The sequence below is a fragment of the Diadema antillarum genome, unplaced genomic scaffold (genome assembly GCF_040938485.1).
Source record: "Diadema antillarum isolate AM-2024a unplaced genomic scaffold, OU_Dant_1.0 seq00000501_RagTag, whole genome shotgun sequence".
NCBI lineage: Eukaryota > Metazoa > Echinodermata > Echinoidea > Diadematoida > Diadematidae > Diadema > Diadema antillarum.
In genome coordinates this window covers 521,889-542,738 of record NW_027271458.1, presented here as the reverse complement: position 1 = coordinate 542,738, position 20,850 = coordinate 521,889, and the positions used below count along the sequence as shown (strand labels likewise).

The following is a 20,850-nucleotide window of genomic DNA, read 5'->3' as shown; positions in this document are numbered from 1 at the left end:
GTCTCTCGTCACAATATATCTCACCAAGGACATAAAATGAAAGAAAAAATATATTTCCACTGATTATCAACAAAAAAGAGAAAAGCAATCACACAACCATTATGATACAACACCTCAGCTTCCGGACTATTAATTCATTGCTTATTGTTCACTAACCTTATCATGAATGGAATGGGGCTATTTCTACATCGCTCTGTTCTGCATCTCAGCTCTGTGAATTCATGATTGTTTCGCAAACTGCGTCCATGACAACTCATTCTCCTGGCTGGGATTAAGTCATGAAGGCGATAGTCTGTCTTTGAGTGTTCTGAGCGAATTTCACCCATAGGGAGATGCGACGGTCACTTAACTTCACCAGGTTACATCTCACTAGGGCGTCATCGTAACACTCATACTGTGATTCAAGCATAATGCGGCACGCGCGTTTCTGCACTCTCTCAATGTCATTTATCTGGGAAACTGATAGGCCAGAGCACCACACAACCGCGCAATATTCCACGACAGTGCGAATGAAGGTACAATAGATGGCAATCAGGTCAGCGAGGCACATACGAAAACCCTTCGGGACTCGCAGAAAGTGGAGTCTCGTATTGGCTTTCTTCAGCATTTCATTCACGTGACTAGACCATCTCAGATCATGTTGTAATGTTACACCGAGAAGTTTGATCTCATTCACTTGGGCTACAACTGAATCTCCGATCACGATATCTGATGGTTGCGGCACATTGCGAGCAAAACAAATTTGCATTGACGAGCATTTTTTCCGGGTTAAGTCTCGTGAAGTTTTGATCTGAAAAGATGTGCTAACGTGTCACTACTTCCTGAATGGTGGATACTGCTCCAAGGTTTCTGCACTACAGAAGGGTGAGGTCGTCCACGTATTTCAAGCAAGGGATCACTTCGTTGCTGCATGCATCATTAATCATCGCCAGAATGATGCTGGGGCCAAGCCGGGTCCCCTTTGGGGCTCCTGAGCGGAGCTCCTGCCAATCTGAATATGTATTAGGATATTTTACACATTGAGTACGATTCGACAAGAAATCACGAATCCAGTCAACCACACACTCACGAACATTTATAAGCAGTTACCAGTTTTTGTATTATAACGCGAGATTGTGATTTATCCGATCGAAGTCCTTGCTATAATCGATAGAGATTACCGTGGAGATTGACCTCTGTTTGTCAGCATTCATGTGAATCGCGTGAACCAGACTGACCAAGTAGTGGGATGTGGAGACTTTTTTTATGGTTTCCAAATTGCAATCTGTTAATTAGTGGTTGCAGATCGCGAAGCGTTAATCCTGCAAAGAACTTCTCCGCTACTTTCCAATGTGGTCGGTAAGAGACACTGGTCTGAGATTGTCGATAGATGGTGGTGTGGTCTTGGGGATGGGCACTACACATGCGCGCTTCCATCGTTCTGGGACTTTCGCTTGTTGAAAGGAGGCGTTGAATATGTCTGTGAGTGGCGAACTGAGTTCCAATGCGAATTCCCTCACCAAACGGGCGGGGAGGCCATCAGGTCCTGGGGCTGTACGGGGTTTGATGCGCTTGAGCTCTCGGTAGACTTCCCATGGTTGTACAAGGGGGCAGGGCTCTCGAGGGAAGAAATGCCGGGAGGTGAAGTGCATCAAGCGGCGGGATGTCGGAAGCGACATTGACGAACTGTGTGTTAATTATGGCTGCAGTTGACTTATAATCTGTTGGTTCAATGATCTCAATTCGGATCAAGGGGGACTTCCTAGGCCCAGACGTAAGTTTTCCAATGTGTTGAAACCAGGCTGATGGATTAGAATGTTTGAGATGTTGAACCCTTTTCGAGTAATAATTGGCTTTGGCAACTGCGATTTCTCGCTGGATTTTGTTCCAAAGGGTGCGCCATTATTTGTCCTCTTTTCTCACAAAGGCTTTTTGTCTCCTCTTTATCGATTTAATGGCCGGTGTCATCCATTGTCTATCATTTATGTGTAGCTTTACAACTCGCGTTGGAAAATACGTGTCGATCATCGGAACCAGTTCTGTGTAAAAGAATTCACACTTTTCGTTGGCATCGCTTCTGGAGAAAAGTTCAGACCAGTCATGATCAGCCAGTCTGGCTCCGAACTCCCGGATGTCATTGTCTCTCATTGGGCGGGAAATCTTTGTTCGCGTGACATTTGGGATGGGGCGTGGGTGATGCTTTGGTGACCATGTAACCACGCTATGGTCAATGTCTCCTAAGGGCGAACACGAGATGGGGACTTCAGAAGGCTCTTGAAAGTTAGTGATGATTTGGTCCAAGGTACGGCTGCCTCTGGTTGGTACATGTACAATCTGTTTGAAATCATTGTCCAACAGAAGTGATGATATATCGCGGCCGCCACAATGAACGAGATCGATCGTGGCGCTCTTGGTGGATGGAGCTTAACCCATACGATCTCTAGCTCAGGCGGAACTGTGACATCCAGACGTTGAGGTCGAAGTAGATCTCTAGCATACACGGCAACTCCACTTCCTCTTGTTTTCTGACGTGATTTGTAGAAAACGTCAAAGTCAGCGATAGACATCGTCTGAATCGGTTGATCGTGACTAAACCAGGTTTCAGTCACCACGGCTACTCCGACGTTTTGATCGAGAACGACGGCATGGAACTCGTCAGATTTGTTGTTCAAAGATCTGGCGTTAGTAAGAAGAAAAGATGGCAGTGCATTAATACGCCGTTCTGTTGGTTTGAATGGGAATTTGAATTAGGTTGCACACGTTGACTTTCGCTTGACCCGATTTTTAGCGTTTGTCGTGAGGATTGCTAAATACCGTGATATGACTAGGGATCTTTCGTATTTTGTGTGAACCTGCATGCCCGACATCCACGAGTTCTCCAGACACCGCATCCCTTGGCAACGCGTATTGTGTCCAGGGGTAACTGCGAGGCACTGGTGTTACGTAATCGGTGGAGTTCTTTGACAGAATATGTGATGCGAGACGCACTCATTGTTAGGGTAATTGAAGGTATGGGGCACTGAACTTGACATCTGGGAGGGATAGGCGACCAGTACTTTTGACGGTGCACTCACCGGCAATATGCTGAGGACCTTCTGCGGGCTTCCTCTTGGTGGCGATTTCAGCAAACAGAGGGGGAGCTCGCCTGCCTAGTTCCTTCTTGGTGGGAATACACGATAGCGGATGATGGGTGCGATGCTGTTAGGGTGGGATTTCACGGAGCACGCGAACGATTTGCGAAAGACGCGAATGACAAAATCCAGCATTCGGAAAAGTTTTTCTCCGAATGTTTTCCGACAATGAAGCCGAAAACTGTTCTTGCGCAATTTGTGCGAAGTTTTCACGACGTATGTGCGAATGTCGTGTGTATCATTGCTTAAGTACAACATGTTACGTACACGAAGAACACGCGACGGAAATGCGAACAACGAAAAATTTTCAGTAATCATGGGAGAAAATGTACCCAAGGAGAGGTGGAAGCTGTCTTGAGTTGAATTTTTTTCTTTCCTCTATTTCTCCTTTCTTTTTCTCTCATTTTTCTATTGTGTGCCTGCCTACATTTTTTCCTCGGACGTATCTCCACTAGTAAAGCATATGATTTTTTTTTGCACTTCCTCCAACACATAATCTCTGTACTTCAAATGAAATTTTACATACTTTAGATTAATTTTAACTGTATTCTGCAATTTTTTTTTGGTATATCAAACATTTCTTTCTCTTTGCTAGTCTTTAATTTCTTTTGTTACTATAGTTGTTAATAATTGTTTGATGTTTAGGTGTATGCTGCGATTTTTATTTGTAGAAAACGTATAGGTCATACATCCCCAAACGTGCGCTAAACGTTCGCGAGAATGTCTCAAAAGGTACGCGAACAGTTTGTGATTACATCGTAAAATGATCGGAAAAACTTCGCAGATTTCGCGTAACATACGCGAGACATTCTCCAAAGTTTCGGAGTCTGTTTGGGGTTTCACGAACATTTTGCGAACATCGCGCGTGTCTTGCGAAGGTCTTGCGCATATGACGAGGCTTTAAAGACACTTTCGAGAACAATTCACGAGCAAATCACGACCAAGTGTGCGGAAAAGGTTCGTAGAAAATTTCAAACTTTTTTGAAATTCTCGCCGAAGTAAAAACGACATTCGCGAACAATTGACGACGCTTCCGAACCCTCACGTTCGTTTGGCGATCTTTTGCAGACCAAAATGCGAATGCTGGGTTTTGCCATTCGCGACCTTCGCAAATCCAGCCTTTCACGGAGCACGCGAACGATTTGCGAAGGATGCGAATTACAAAATCCAGCATTCGGAGACGTTTTTCTCCGAATGTGTTCCGACAATGAAGCCGAAAACTATTCTTGCGCAATTTGTGCGAAGTTCCCACGACGTATGTGCGAATGTCGTGTGTATCATTGCTAAAGTACAGCGTGTTACGTACACGAAGAACACGCGACGGAAATGCGAACAACGAAAAATTTTCAATAATCATGGGATAAAATGTACCCAAGGAGAGGTGGAAGCTGTCTTGAGTTGATTTGTTTTTCTTTCCTCTATTTCTCCTTTCTTTTTCTCTCATTTTTCTATCGTGTGCTTGCCTACATTTTCTTTTTCCTAGGACCTATTTCCACTAGTAAAGCATTTGATTGTTTTTTTTTTGCAGTTCCTCCAACACATAATCTCTATAGTTCAAATGAAATTTTGCATACTTTAGATTAATATTAAGTGTATTCTGCGATTTTTTTTTTTGTATATCAAACATTTATTTCTCTTTGCTAGTCTTTAATTTCTTTTGTTACTGTAGTTGTTAATAATTGTTTGATGTTAAGATGTATGCTACGATTTTTATTTGTAGAAAACGTATAGGTCATACATCCCCCAAACGTGCGCTAAACGTTCGCGAGAATGTCTCAAAAGGTACGCGAACAGTTTGCAATTGCGTCGTAAAATGATCGGAAAAACTTCGCAGATTTCGCATAACATACGCGAGACATTCTCCAAAGTTTCGGAGTCTGTTTGGGGTTTCACGAACATTTTGCGAACATCGCGCGTGTCTTGCGAAGGTCTTGCGCATATGACGAGGCTTTAAAGACACTTTCGAGAACAATTCACGAGCAAATCACGACCAAGTGTGCGGAAAAGGTTCGCAAAAAATTTCAAACTTTTTTGAAATTCACGCCGAAGTAAAAACGACATTCGCGAACATCTGACGACGCTTCCGAACCCTCACGTTCGTTTGGCGATCTTTTGCAGACTAAAATACGAATGCTGGATTTTGCCATTCGCGTCCTTCGCAAATCGTTCGCGTGCTCCGTGAAATCCCACCCTATAGGGATTCCATACTGACACTATAAAGAATCAGCGCACGTCACACAGTCAGAATTTAGTTAGAGATTATAACATTTCACAAAGTGAAGCTCTGAAACAGTGCGCGATTTCAGAGTTGCTTTGTGATGTCCCAATTAGTCTAAGAGCATTAGGTCAACATAGGCTCAAACCTGGGCATTTTTGGTAACAAGCTGATTTTTTTTTTCCAGGATAGGTCCAGAAATATGTCGAGAACAACATAATAAAAGTCCTCATGAATCATCTTTTCCCCAATCCAAGATTGCGTCCAAAATGGCCGCCACTTCTTGAAATTCTTGTAACGTTTCAACCATAGGCAACCCAAATACCAAATTTAAATGTAGTTACAAAATCTCGATATCGTGTTGTGACCTACCTCACTGTGAGTGGACCATTTGAGAAGCGATGTTTTTACGTGGACCGGCGGCAGGCTGTGGCCCTCGGTTATAAACCGAGAAAACTCCTGAAGCCAGATGCAATCCCGACCATTTGCTCACATGAGTTATAAAACGTAAACACCTCGAGCATCGACTTCGAAGAGAACCGAGTTGCCAGTGCTGACTGGACATGCACGGCAAAGTGGAGCGAAATCATCCCTACGACCCCCTGTGTTTACCCTTCCCGGCTCACGTCATAGTTTTTTGTTTTTTGTTTTTTCGAGGAAAGGCGATATTTGACTACTTACAGAAATATTGAGATACAAACAATATTTTCTTTGAAGAATTCGACTCTCTCATGCACAGGTTATCTTCGGCAAAATCAGCTAGACGGAGTACTGTGTACATTAGTATGGTAAGAATTCGCGCGCGAGAGTGGTTTCTACGCTAAGAAGTATGCAACACGGACGGAAGCTAGAAAAGAACCGTGCCTATTTGATGTCAAGTTCATGGTATATTTGGATTATAAATACATATAAATTTATGTAAAGAATATTAGTTTTTCATGAATTATATATATCCAAGCTTGAAATATTTTGTTTGAAATGTGACCGTGCACCTCAAAACGAGCATTAAGTCGCACACACTGATTTTGCGTGAGGACTGAAAATAAGTGAAATGGGTCAACCTAGCCGAACTTGACTTTTTCATATTTTTTTGGAAGAGCGGGTCTTCTTTTACATTATGCTAAAATTTGGTATCATAAAACGGGCAGGAAAAGGTGTTTTTTAGCAGTTTATCTCGAACATTTTTGGTAGAATAGTGTGATTAGGTGTGTCTTTAGAATCTCCTTTTCATTTCTGAAAAACCTTGTCCACACTCTTCACTTTCAACTCTAATAACTTTTGAAAGGATAGTGCTACTGCTTTGAAAGTTGGCGTTAATTATGGACAGAATGTGGTAATGAGGCATGCTTAGATTCAATTTAATCTGATTATCCCTTCATTGTTGTTACTCTGGTGGTTTACTTCCTGTTTTTTGTCCCATTCATCGCACAGTCAGCACGGTTTGGCAAAGATTAAGCGCTTGAATAGACACTGTACTTTAAAGCCTCTTTTCTCAGTTCACACTTTTCCTGAGTTTGTGCTTTCTTTCCAATATTTAGATAGGTTAGGAGAGTCCATTTGATTTGAGTTATACATTATTTTAAAGCTTAAAGTCTGCTCTTTCAGAATATGGTCTTAACTAAAAATGCATGTCTGGCGACTTTTTGTTTGTTTTGAGGTGCAGGGTCACAAATAATAAAACCACAAACTTTCACAATTGATGATAAAATTGCAATTAATCATTTCAACACTTAAATTGGTTTTTAGAGGCACGGCTGTCAACTTGGTGAGTAGGGCATGCATGACGTACCATCTTTTTGCCGGCTCTTACACGATCGCTTGCAGGAATTATTTTTCAAAAATCGCGTACGGAGACAGTTTTTCATTTTCACGCGTATAAACTGGTGAAAGGTTATGTTTTATACTCTTCTTAATTATCATTACAGTGAAAATCTCAGGACTGCTTCCCTTTAAAGAAGAAATCCGGGACTACATAAAGTCATGCTCAAATGAAAGACAAAAATATGAAACGCTCAGATATGCTTTTGCGAGACGCATTAAAAGTGAGCGAGACTGTTTTCTACCACAATGCAATTTCCGATGACGTACGACCCGCACTTCCGTTTTCTACGATCGCTGCCTGCCCTTGCCACAGAAATTGTGTGTGTGTGCCACTTGTATAAAGCACTATGTGTGAGTGTGTGTATGTACGTGTGTTGTCGCAGCATTCAGCGTTCAGCTCACAGCGTGCGTCGCGTCGCGTCCCACTATACCGTGAACCATACATACGTACATGTACAACATACAGTTCATACATCGCTTGTTCTTTCGTTTATAATTTTCTCTCGGCTCTAATTAGCGCCCATTTTGTTAATCTCCGTTTATTGCCGTACGTTCATTCTATGTGGTTTACTGCAAGTGTCTTGTCGGGTCCACCTGGATATGCTTTCAAACCACCAGAGTGGAATCAAGAAGAACTGACCGAGAGGGCTGCCGCTGCTGGCAGTGCTGATGCACATATCCCATCACGCGCGCACGAATGTCATCCTGGAACCAGTGCGACTCAAAATGATCTTCGCATACGACTCGATTTGGATTAAATTTGTATGTCTTTACATCAAATTTATCCGTTCCAATGTTGTTGAGCCATTTTGCACACCGTTCCCTTTCTATTTCTGGGTTGGGTATAAGAAAGAAGCTCTTTTTCTTGCCTTTCCCAGGCTTATTCGTACACCCGTATGCCTGACACATCGGCATCTTCGCTCAACGCTATGATGCACGCACGATGTCGAACAGCATGATATGATGCATGCAGCTCAGTGTATACAACGCAGTTGCGCAAGGTACTGTACGTGTATTGAGCGCCTCCGCAAATAAACTTCGCTCGAGCAATGTGAGGGTGAAACGTCATCAGGTCACGTGATTGATTTCTATTCCGTACAGCAATTTGAACTTTTTGGCTGAAAATATTCCCAAATGTAAAAATCTCGTTTGCTGCAACGGTTATGAAGTGAGGTATATCATTAAGCTCATCGGAATCCTGGATTTCTTAACTATATTATGAATAATCTTTGTATAGGTCGTGGATTTCTTCTTTAAGTCTCCACGAGGGAGCTCATGTAAGAAATGCAAATGTTAAAATGCCAATTATCAAAATGATATTATCCGATACAAGTGTACCAATAATAATAATCATGTCTGAAAAAAAATGAGCTCAATACAAAGGTGACAATAATAATATTTTCCATGTTGAAGAATACATCATATTTACGCAAACTCAAATAACTATACAATACACGCGCGCGTGTACCTCACACTAACTCACCCACGCACATACACCTAAACATGCACACACACACACACACCTCCAACCACGTGCACACATATCAATATCAGGAATGCAAGAGGGATGGCCCATCTGAATTAAGAGATGTTTAAGCACGCGAGTACCGATAAAACCGCTCAAGCTCTTCCAAAATGTAAACTGGCATGCAAAATGGCCTGCAATAACAATTTTACCTCACAATTATGCAAATACATATCAGTCTATGATTAATATTTGATTTTTCATCCTGAAAAAAAAATAATCAAAAAATTGATCTCATGTGTAAAGTATACAAATTAAAATATTCGAATATTAAAACCAAGGAGTGTGTACTTGTTACGAGAAAAACATTTCGCCATTAGTTTTGTTGCCAAATAGACAGCCTACTAGAAGGCGATATATGTATATTTGTATATATATATATCGATATTTTTTAACCGCACGGTGTCTATTTTACTCACCTCAAGCACATTTTATGTATTATTATTTATTATTTCTCTTTTATTTCAACAGGGTAGCCCTTTCAGTTTAAAAAAAAAATTATCTACCAAGGGGCCCTGCGCAATAAAAGATACAAAATGTAATATGTGACCCGCTACAACAAAAAGGTCCTAAAGTCGCGCACGGTCGAAGCCGTGAAAATCGAGTTTGAAGTCAGAGCATTAAAATTGGTCAAAACTTACGATTTTCTGATTTGGATATGTTATTGGACTCTTACATGTCTTCTATCATCTGTCGAAATTTTGAAGCAAAATGATCAAAGGAAAGATTAAAAAAAATAGCGTTTTTCTGAGCCATGTTTTTTGGCGTTTCAACGAAGCAGAAACTGGTTCGAAAATTTGGATTGAGCGCCACAGATAGGCTCCACCCCTAACAACGACCAGAGTGATCTCATTGGTCAGTTTGCTGCTTGCTGTTAACCCGTTGAGGACGGTTTGATTTTGCTACAACACGCGTGAAGCTCGCACACTCCCCAGTCGACTGGTGCGTGCGTGCGGGGTGCGCTATGCTCAGCCGCTTCTCACATCCTGGTCACGGATTGGTTGGTGAAGAGACCGCCGACGCTGATGTGCTTGAATGAACTCTTCGGGGGTTGCTAGGGCTTACCTTCTATCGTCCAGAGGTGAAAACTGACTTGCGTGTCCCTTGATCGCGATTGCGTCGAAAGGAAGACTTTTAGGGCGCTTTTCTCGCCTCGAAACAGTGATTTTCCAGACGTCTCGACATGCTCTCTTTTTAACATCGATATCTCCGCAGCCGATGTTTATAAAATGTGTTATATGTCAATTTAAAGCAGAAAGATTAGGGGATTATATCATGCAATTTTCAAATAATTGACCTCGCCCGACTTTAGGATCATTTTGTTGTAGCGGGTCACATATATTCAAATGCACAACGTTACAATCAATAAAAACAAACGTAAACATATCAACCAGATAGCAAAAAAAAAAAAAGATGCGTTACAAAATTATACTATGATAAGAATACAGCATGAATAAGAATGAAAGAAATCGAGAGAATACAAAACGCGAGTTAACAAACAACTATAACAACAGCAACAAAACAAATGATATGTCAGTTCCCGGTGTCATAGAAATAATATATATGTATTGCACTCTGTTCTTCTTGGTAAAATATCACAATAGGTTTAAAACTTGATATAAAATTCTACTCTGCTTTTTAAATATAGCAAAAGATGACAAAACTTGCATAAAACGAGGTAAGTCGTTTCAAAGGTTTGACCCTTGATAATGCAGAGATCTCTTATAATATTCCGTACGGGGTGTATTGATTGTTTGCAAAAAACCGATAAGTCCATTTTTGAAGATCTTGAAGTACGGTCTCTGTCATAAAGTACAACATAATACCTTTTAAATGATATATTGGTCACTTCATATAATAATATATATATATATATATATATATATATATATACATTTTTCAATTTCAATTTCAATTTATTTTCATATTTCTCGATGAAAAATTACATCAAATATAACAAAATTAAATGAAATACATGACATACATAGAATATTGCAAATATGTAAAACATAATAGTGGTCGATCTGTTCAGTTTGGAATCTGTGAATGAATGCTAAAGAAATATGAAGGAACCTACTTAAAAAGCGAGCTTGTTGAGCGTAGGTCCCGGTTAAAAACGAGTTTAAGATTGAGAAGGGGAGCACGGGTACAACAATGACCGGAACATAAGAGAAAAACAAAAAAATAAATAAAAAAGTACAAATATACAGTTATATAACAAAATTCTTCTCTAGTGCAGGTTAGGGATCGGAAAAGCCACATGCTGTATATAGGCGGATGAACCATTGTCGTTCTGGCAATACAATATGACTTAATATAGTTATAATAACAATGATACCGTTCAGACAGTATTAGAAATGTGTACATTGCGTGTATTAAGAAGGGAACACATGCACCTGCAAATCCATTAAAAAAGACATCGAACAACCAGTTGCAGTGCAGTGAGAATGTGAAATACCAGCTGTTTTCTCGTCCCAGCTATCTTTAAAGAAGGAAAAATATACATAAACACAGTGATAGAATTTAAGGGCGCAAACAGCTGGGCTCTTAAAGTCTGGTTTTACATGACAACAACCCTGGAGTACAGTATAACGGGATAGTCCTGGACAGCACAAAACAGAATTTCAATGAGCTGATGTAGCGTAATTATTCAATAAATACTGTCTTAATTTGCATTTGAAGGATGATAGTGATAAACAACCTTTGAGTTCAGGGGGGAGGTCATTCCAGTATTTCGGTCCCGCATACATAATTGTTTTCATCGCGAAAATTGTGCGAGTACGTGGAAGGTGATAAGCGTCCCGTTGGCGGGTGGGATAATTGTGAACTGAGTAGTTTCTTTTGAACATGTGAAGAAAAACATCAGGAAGATCATTCGTTGAGTACTTATACATGAAAATACCTAGATTGTAATCAAACAAATCAATCAATTTCAGAATGTTATTCTTGTGAAAAAATTCATTTGTATGAGATAAATATCTGGCGTTATTGATCATTCTGATGGCGCGTTTTTGAAGAAGGAATAGCGAATCAAGTAAAAATTTGGACGAATTACCCCATGCTAGAATTCCATAGTTGAGGTAAGGGGAAATCATTGTTGAATATATAATTTGTAATATACGTATGGGGAAAATTATATTTCTGAAGTTATGATCAAAAGAAGCAAAAATTTTCTTATTATTCTCTTTATTTTTCTTGACCTTTAATTGCAAATATCTCCATTCGACAAATATGGACTTATCGGTTTTTGCAAACAAACTCTTCATATCGAGTTCGCAAATTGACATGACGAAAAAATTAGTTGTTTTAAATAGACTGGCACCATATCATTAATCAATTCATACATAATAAGATACGTTTGGTATTGCCTCCTTTGTATAATCGTTTGCCAGTTTAATTGTCTTAAAAGAGTAGTACTGGATATTGAAAAATCAGCATTTAAAACCAAACGAGCTTAATCTATTTTGCAATTTTTGTAATTTCTTGATATTGCACTTAGTACTTCTGCCCCAGATTACAAGACCATAATCAACATGCGGCAAGATTAATGCATTATATGACATGATTGAAATATTTCGTGGAATGTTCTTTCTTATCTGTCGGATATACCCAATGATTTTAGAAACCTTTATATATATCTTTTCATTTTGTTTATTCCATCTGTGAAACACTCAGCCAATACAACACCCAAATATTTAAATTTCATGAACTTGGTCAATTGTTTCCCTATTACATTTGATATCTAAAACAACATCAGTGACTCTCCGTTTTTGTACCAATCAACATACACTTACATTTCTTAACATTCAGTTCTAAATCATTATTGAATTCCACCCTTTTGCATATCTTCTTAAACCCCTTTTGAAGCAATTTAGAAACAACATTAATATTTCTGTCTTTACAAAAAACTGCAGCATCATCCGCATATAAACACAATTTTGTACAATGTAAAAATGACAATCTGCATATGTGACCGTGCACCTCAAAACGAACATAAAGTCGCACATACTGATTCCGCGTGAGGACTGAAAATACGTGAAATGGGTCAACCTAGCCGAACTTGACTTTTTCATATTTTCTGAAAGAGCGGGTCTTCTTTTACATTATGCTAAAATTTGGTATCATAAAACGGGCAGGAAAGTGTGTTTTTTAGCAGTTTATCTCGAACATTTTTGGAAGAATAGTGTGATTAGGTGTGTCTTTCGAATCCCGTTTTCATTTCTGAAAAACCTTGTCTACACTCTTCACTTTCAACTCTAATAACTTTTGAAAAGATAGTGCTACTGCTTTGAAAGTTGGCATTAATCACGGACAGAATGTGTTAAGGAGGCGTTCCTAATTTCAGTTCAATCAGATAATCCCTTCATTGTTGTTAATCTGGTGGTTTACTTCCTGTTTTTGTCCCATTCATCGCACAGCCAGCCCGGTCTGGTAAAGATTAAGCGCTTGAATAGACACTGTACTTCAGAGCCTCTTTTCTCAGTTCACACTTTTCCTGAGTTTGTGCTTTCTTTCCAATATTTAGATAGGTTAGGAGAGTCCATTTGATTTGAGTTATACATAATCTTAAAGCTTAAAGTCTGCTCTTTCAGAATATGGTTTTAACTACAAATTCATGTCTGGCGACTTTTTGTTTGTTTTGAGGTGCAGGGTCACATATGTCATTTATGAATATAGAAAAAAGCTGAGGTCCCAATATTGACCCTTGTGGGGTTCCTACTTCAATATTTCGAGATTCTGACAATATTCCCTTAAAAAATACACATTGTTGGCGATCAAGGAAATAATTTCTAAACCAGTTCAGTTCAACGTCATGAAAACCATATCTTAATAACTTATTGAGTAGAATAATATGTGAAACTGAGTCAAAAGCTCGTCTGAAATCTAAAAACAAACATCCTGTTACATAACCTTCGTCAATATTCCTTAGAATCGTTCAAATCCAGTAATACAGTTGCTGTTGAATGCAATGGGCGAAATCTAGATTGACAATTACTTAATAACTTGTTTGAAATGAAGTAATCATACACTTGCTCATATACAGCTTTCTCAAAAATTTTCATGGCGTGACATATTTATAGCACAACTCATAACAGTACTCGCTTGCGGAGATATCAAAGATTTTATTAGCGCATGCCAAGTGTTTGAGGAAATCACAGTTTCAAGAAAAATGTCTTCAAAGTTTTCCTTCTGACGCTATCATGATAAAGGGGAGGCAAGACAGTTTTCACCACTTGACAATAGAAGGTATGCTCCTAGTGACCTCCGGGATGTTCATTCAAGCTTAGTGCCAAAGGTCTACGCATGAGCAATCAGTAATCAGGATGCCACACACTGACCAATAAGATCACTCCCTCGTTGCTAAGGGGCGGAGTCTAGCTGCAACGCTAAATCCAAATATTCGGACACGTTTCTGTTACGTTGAAAGTCGGAAAATCATGGCCCAGAAAAACACTGATTTCTTGCCTTTCCTTTGATCTGTTTTAGCTTCGAAATTTCAGCAAATGATAGACAAAACATTAGACTACAAAACTTTGCCAAACACAGATTGTTTTGACAAATTTTGATGATGTGACTTCAAACTTGATTTTCTCGGCTCAGCCGTCAGCGACTTTAGGATCCTTTTTGTTATACCCCCGCCAAACGAAGTTTGAAGGGGGTATATAGGAATCAGCGGACGGTCGGGCGGTCGGGCGGTCGGTCGGGCGGGCGGTCGGGCGGTCGGTCGGGCGGTCGGTCGGTCGGTCGGTCCGTTGCAAATCTTGCGTCGCGAACTACTTCCTCAGTTTTCAACCGATTCCCATAAAACTTGGCACAGATGTGTGCCTTGGGTTGTAGATGTGCAAGACGTTTTTTTTGACAGTACCTAAAAGTACGTTGCCATGGTAACGGCATATTATGGGCAAAAATGGGTACAAATCTTGCGTTGCAAACTCCTCCCACAGTTTTTGATCAATTTTTATGAAATTAGGTATAGATGTTCATCTGAATATGTTAATGTGCAAGACACATATTTCCGCAGTGGCAAAAAGTGCGTTGCCATGGTAACGGCATGTTATTGGTAAAATATAGGGCAAAATGCTTCATGGCAAAACTGCTTCATCAGTGTTCTTCCAATTCTCATGGAATTCATATTGAATGTTTGTCTTAGGATATAGGTTAGCATGACACATTTCTTGACAGTGACAAAAAGTATGTTGCCATGGTAACAGCTCACATATTATGAGCCAAAATGATGGAAAATTTTGTGTTGCAAACTACTTCCTCAGTTTTTGCCCAATTTCCATGAAACTTGGTACAGATGTGTGCCTTTGGTTGTAGATGTGCAAGACGCATTTTTCGACAGTACCCGAAAGTATGTTGCCATGGTAACGGCATATTAATGGCAGAAGATCAAGGAAAGATCTTGCGGATTTAACTACTTCCTCAGTTTTTTGACCAAAGCTTATGAAATGTTGTTTTGACCAAAGCTTATGAAATGTTGTTTGGCGGGGGTATAACCAGTCGCTGTAGCGACATTTTTAGTTGTCTCCAATTTTGCAAAAAAGTCAGCTGGAAAATTCGGAGCCCGGTAAAGGACACAGATAGATAAAGAACTTGCATTATTTATTTGTAATTCTATCCAAAGAAGTTCAAGTCCGTCACTTTCAAAGTCCAATCTGCGTACATATGACAGGGAGGATTTGATGTAGCAACAAACACCTCCACTGTGGGAATTTCTATCTCTCCTCTTCATAGCCATAAACAGACAGATCAGTACATACATCATTATCTAGCCACGTTTCAGAAATTGTAAATACATCAAATGGATTTGACATGAGATACTGACAAATGTCGTCGACTTTACCCCTTAAACTTCAAACATCAAAATGAGAAATATTGAGACCATCATTACATCCAAATATGTTTTCTTCAGTATGATAATTGTGAGGTGGGGACGAGTTTACTATGGCCCGAATTGACTCAGCCTCTTTCTCATGAGATACATTGAAAAAAGGTAATTCCTGAAAAATAGGGTGTCCAGGCTGTCCCTTGTTGCCGGCAGTGTCACATGTGTTCCATGTTCATCGTGTCACTGCCGGCAACCAGGGACAGCCTGGTGGTAGTGTCGCTGCGCGGAAAGCAGTTGATGACAGGTTCGAGTCCCACTGGTTCCTTTTTCCGACATGTTTGTTAATTTACAGATCAGCAGTTGCAATCTTAACAAATTTAATTTGTAGACGGAGACAAAGTGAAGAAACTCGCACCTGAATCCCTTCATTGTTGTTGCTATAGTGGTTTACATCTTGTTTTTGTCCAACTCATCACACAGCGAGCATTGGGCGCTTGAATAGACAGATAGACCCTGTATACTTCAGAGCCTTTTTTCTGGGTTCACATTTTTCCAGAGTGCGTGATTTCTTTCCAATATTTAGATTAGATTATTTAGGTTAGGAGAGTCCATTTCAATTGAGCTATACATCACCTTAAAGCTTAGAATCCGCCCTTAACTAAAAATTCAGGTTTGTCGACTTTTTGTTAGTTTTGTGATGCAGGGTCACCTATAGAATTTTTGTGTGTCTTTCTGAAGAAGCAGGCTAAAAACAGCAATGCGTTGATAAAACAAAATGGCGGCCGTTTGGGGTACCATTTGTTTTTTCGGGAAGAACTCGTGTAGTTTTATCGGTACTTCCGTGCATCATGATCCCTGGATAAGTATTTTATTGGGTTCATTATGTCTCAAAATACTTGACATTTAAATGCGTATCGGGGTTACTTTTTGCAGGGAAATGAGAAAAATAGGAAATGGCGGTCATTTCGGACACCATTTTAGATTTCTGAAAGTGCTTTAGCGCTTTATGTGTGTTGCAGAAGTTCTGAATAAGTATGTTTTTTTTTTTGGTTCCTTGTGACTCAAACATAAATTTCGAAATTTAAAGTGTGTACAGATGAAATCTACTTGTAATTTAATTCATGACAAAAAACAGTAAAATAAATGGCGGCAATTTTGGACGCCATCATCTTGGATTGCGGTACTTGTGTGCTTTAACATCTCTTAATATGTATTTATTTCATTAAGTTCTTCATGCTTCAAAACATATATTTCGACATTTATGTTTTGTATTTGAGTGACCTGGTTAAAAAGTTATAAGAATTTCAAGAAATGGCGGCCATTTTGGACGCCATCTTCGATTGCAGGAAACGCTCAAAGAGGATTTATGGGGACTTTTGATTTAGTTTGTTACTCTAGACACATTAGTGGAGCTATCCTGAAAAAAAAAAAATCAGCTTGTTACCAAAAATGTCCAGGTTAAAACTAATACTTTTGGACTAAATTGTTTTGTTAGAAATTGTTTCTTTTCACAGAGTGACGGTGGAAAGCTGCACACAATTTCAGAACTGCTTTGTGATATCATTTTGTAGATAGTATACTATTTACAAAATGTTTTTCAAAGAAGTGACGTCATTTTGCAAAGTGTACCCTGAGGAGTGTCAAACATGCCGACATTTGGACAAAGCTGATATACAAATGTATTTATAATCACGCGAAGCTCTTTCAACCAATTACAAGAGGATATTTTTTTTTTATCCAAAATATAATTTCGATTACATGTATTATTTGAATAATACTCATCACTGAAAGTCGTACTGGAAAAAAAAAAAGTATTCTCGTAACATTGCAGGTAAATAATGCTGATCAGTGGATCCAAGTTGACCTTCGCTCTGCCTTTAAGGTGACGGGCGTGATCACGCAGGGGAGGCATGAAATGTCAACCAACTACAACCAATGGGTGACTACATATAAAATGTCTTACAGCATAGACGGCAAAGATTGGACTTTTGTGGCTGATTGCAACGACGAAGACAAGGTCTAGTATTGCTCTTCTTTCTCTATTTTTTCCCTTTTTTTTTGGGGGGGGGGGTGTCTTCATTACAAGAAATCCAAAATGGTAATGGTAATACCGTTTCATGAATGGATATAGATGTGTGTGAAGTATTCTACAACGTTTCATGAATGAATGTAGGTATGTCTGAAGTATTCTACGAAGGTTTCTGCCCATCATCTATATATTTGGCTAATAACGATGAAATTGTGGACATTCAAGGATGAACAGAGGACAAGTTGAAACACACTTTTTATCAGTGAGAAAAGAAATTCGGTCACTCCCTTATCAGCAGGACGTGCACAATACGAATAGAAGCATTAAAGGAACGCTTAACCTCATGTGCCATCTAATTTCAGAAAGCGGAGATGTCATTCAAATAACACAGACGAAGCTTAACCAAAACATGAGATATGAAAGAGTTGTTGAATTAAAAGTCAAACTAGATACGCATTCGGCATGTGTATAGAAATCATCTTCTTAAGATTCGCGATTAATTCCATTTTCTATTTTCATCACTAGTAATGATCTATCATGTTCGTATGTGTTACTATACTATATTACCAAAAAGCCTTCTTGGGCCGCTCGTCTTTTGAGGGGCGCGAGTTTTATATCAAGAAACAGGCTTAACTATTTAAAAAAACCCTGAAACAAACTTCACGATTGGTAGTTTTTCCAAGGCAACTACAACAGGAACAGCCCGGTGCAAAACAGCATCAGCCCGCCAGTGACGGCAAGATTTTTCCGGCTCCATCCGCAATCTTGGCACAATCACATTAGCATGAGATGGGAGCTGGTTGGCGAGGGACCATTCACCTGTAAGATCACTTTCTTTTTTCACTTCAGTTCATTTTTTCTGCACCTTTTTGTTGTTTAGAGTAACAACATTTCTTTTAACCGTTGCTGGGGAAAAAATGCAAAGTTGAGAGATGACTGCCCAATATGTCTATTAGAACTATACTAGTCACATTAAAGTAAATGTACGGATTATGATAATAAAACAACAAATTCCATAATTTGTTGCTGTTGCATAAACATGATAATAACCATGATATGAATAAGATACATTTATGTATTTAAATGTATAAAGGGAAAACAGATGAACATCACTTTCACGTTATTATAGTAAGGTCCTTGTCGTGATCAGATAGGAAAAATAAATGTCCAATTATACTGCACTCGTCATATAACAGGAAGTATTGAGATAACAAGAAATAATGCATTCTTATAATAATCTCATATAGGCCTACCTAATTTCGATAAGAATGAATTCATCAATTTTCGCGTTCAATCTATTCAGATAGGCCTATTACATACATACATTTGCATTTTTTATGGTATAACTATCAAAAGATTACGTTCAAATCTAATAGCACATTGTGATATGTTATTCATTCATGTATTTATTAATTTGTTTATCATTCGTCTGTCTGTAGTATAACACAAGTTTCCACAACTGCAATGATTTTTTTACAGGATTTTGCTATAGAAAGGTCGGTTCCACGAACTCAGAAAAGTGCTGCCCCCCCCCCCCCCCCCCCCGGGAAAAAACGCAGTATCTACATCCAGCTCTATTTCTCAACATCCGAGATATTCACCATTTTATATTTTTGCCAAAGCCCCTGGAAAACTCTTTTGAAAAATTCTTTCATTGTGGAATTTTAGTCTATCTAGCTACCAATTTTCCTGGAAAATATCATTTTGTGTTTTTGTTTGCTTTTTAAGTTATTGATGAAAATGTAGATACTTTGGGGAAACCCCATGCAATTGACTGATTTCCCCAAGGAAAAACGCAGTATCTTTCTGAACAGCGGAATGACTAGGTTTAATCTTCTGTCATAACTGCATGTATACATCATTGTGCAAGTATTCATGATGCACCATCCTCAACCTTGGGCCCATTTATGCCCTGATTACAGAGCAGGCTTCATAGCATTAACAAATAACAGATCATTCTTGGAACGTTTTGCTTTTTCAAATTGCAGCTCAAACCTAAAAAGTAAAACATTCCCAGATCGATCTAGCTGTAACGTTGCGAGTTTAATATGAAGCTTGCCAGGGCTGTAATGTGGTGCTACATGGCCTAGCCGCTAACTAGCATCTAGATCTAGATCTGTACAGTCTAGGCTAGAGTCTGTCTAGATCTAGACCAAAAGAAATTTAAATCGGATGGCTGGAACTAGATCGATCTAGATTAGTTTTTATGTATCGTTTATTCTAGGCTGGCTGCGTAGCAGGCTTCACAAGTCTACAGCCTCAGGCTAGCTATACATGCACGATACTGACAGAAAAAAAAAGCATAACTAGAAGGTTTACTTTAGTCTAAGCCCTACACGAGACAGGACTCTTTAATTAGAAGAAATACATCTAGGTGTAGATCGAAGTTACATTCGCTCTCTAGTCCTATTCCTTCTGGATCAAACCAAAGTGTTTTATGTCATGTAAATTTGTAATGTAACTTTTTTTACTTGTAAGTTGTAACGTTAGCATGCAGCATGGGATCATGCATGCATTTTACGCAACCCAGTCTCACTAGTGTTAGGGTCTAGATAAGAATTAAAATACAACTTATTAACTGTCTCTATTTTGTCCATTGACCTTTTTTTTCACATAATCTATTGTCAGCTATTTAGACCTAATCTTAAGACAGTATGGTATGGAGTAGATAATTGAACATTGACACTTAACTAGACTTAGGATTCTAAGTGGTTAAGTTTTAGTTTTAGGTTTCTTACTTAGTTTTATAAACAGACCTGCCCTATCATTAGGCCTATTCTAGTCCTACACTAGATCTTTCTTTAGACTTTCGGAATACGGACCCTGAAAGTTCTGATTAACGTTACGTCTAATGTTAGAAAAGAGACGCAAGACTCAAACGCTTATGACTGTCTAGACAAGTCTTAGATTTAGACTTAGATCTACAGCGTCTAACATGTTGTTAATTAACCTGACGTTTATCCAACACAACACAAATGGGTCTAGATCTATTGCCTTATTTCGCCGAAACTTTCGGATTCGGAGCCTGAGGAATTCTGACTAGGGTCTAGGCCTAACAAAGTTACCGGTACTTCACAATAAGTTAATATTGAAATAGTACGGAAGATGTTCATCATCGTGGTAGAATATGAAAGAATAAAGCTGATCGTTTGTCACACGAAGCGAGGTTAACACGAATGTATGCATTTGTGTTTACCTCGCTTCGTGTGACAAACATGCATTTGTGTTTACCTCGCTTCGTGGGACAAACGATCAGCCTTATTCTTTCAATATTGAAATAGTTTTGAATAACTTACTCATTATCTGTAGATAATTTTT

The 20,850-nt window shown here is 39.1% G+C and overlaps 1 protein-coding gene across 3 annotated transcripts in view; it reads left to right on the top strand.

Annotated features, from left to right (window-relative positions):
• LOC139733885 (uncharacterized) overlaps window positions 1-20,850 on the top strand; it is a 105,964-nt gene that overhangs the window by 66,316 nt on the left and 18,798 nt on the right. For all 3 annotated transcript variants that reach the window (XM_071644688.1, XM_071644686.1, XM_071644687.1), the window contains exons 16-17: window positions 17,335-17,520; window positions 18,206-18,353. In XM_071644688.1, the coding sequence (XP_071500789.1) occupies window positions 17,335-17,520; window positions 18,206-18,353 (334 nt within the window). The remainder of the gene's footprint in view (window positions 1-17,334; window positions 17,521-18,205; window positions 18,354-20,850) is intronic.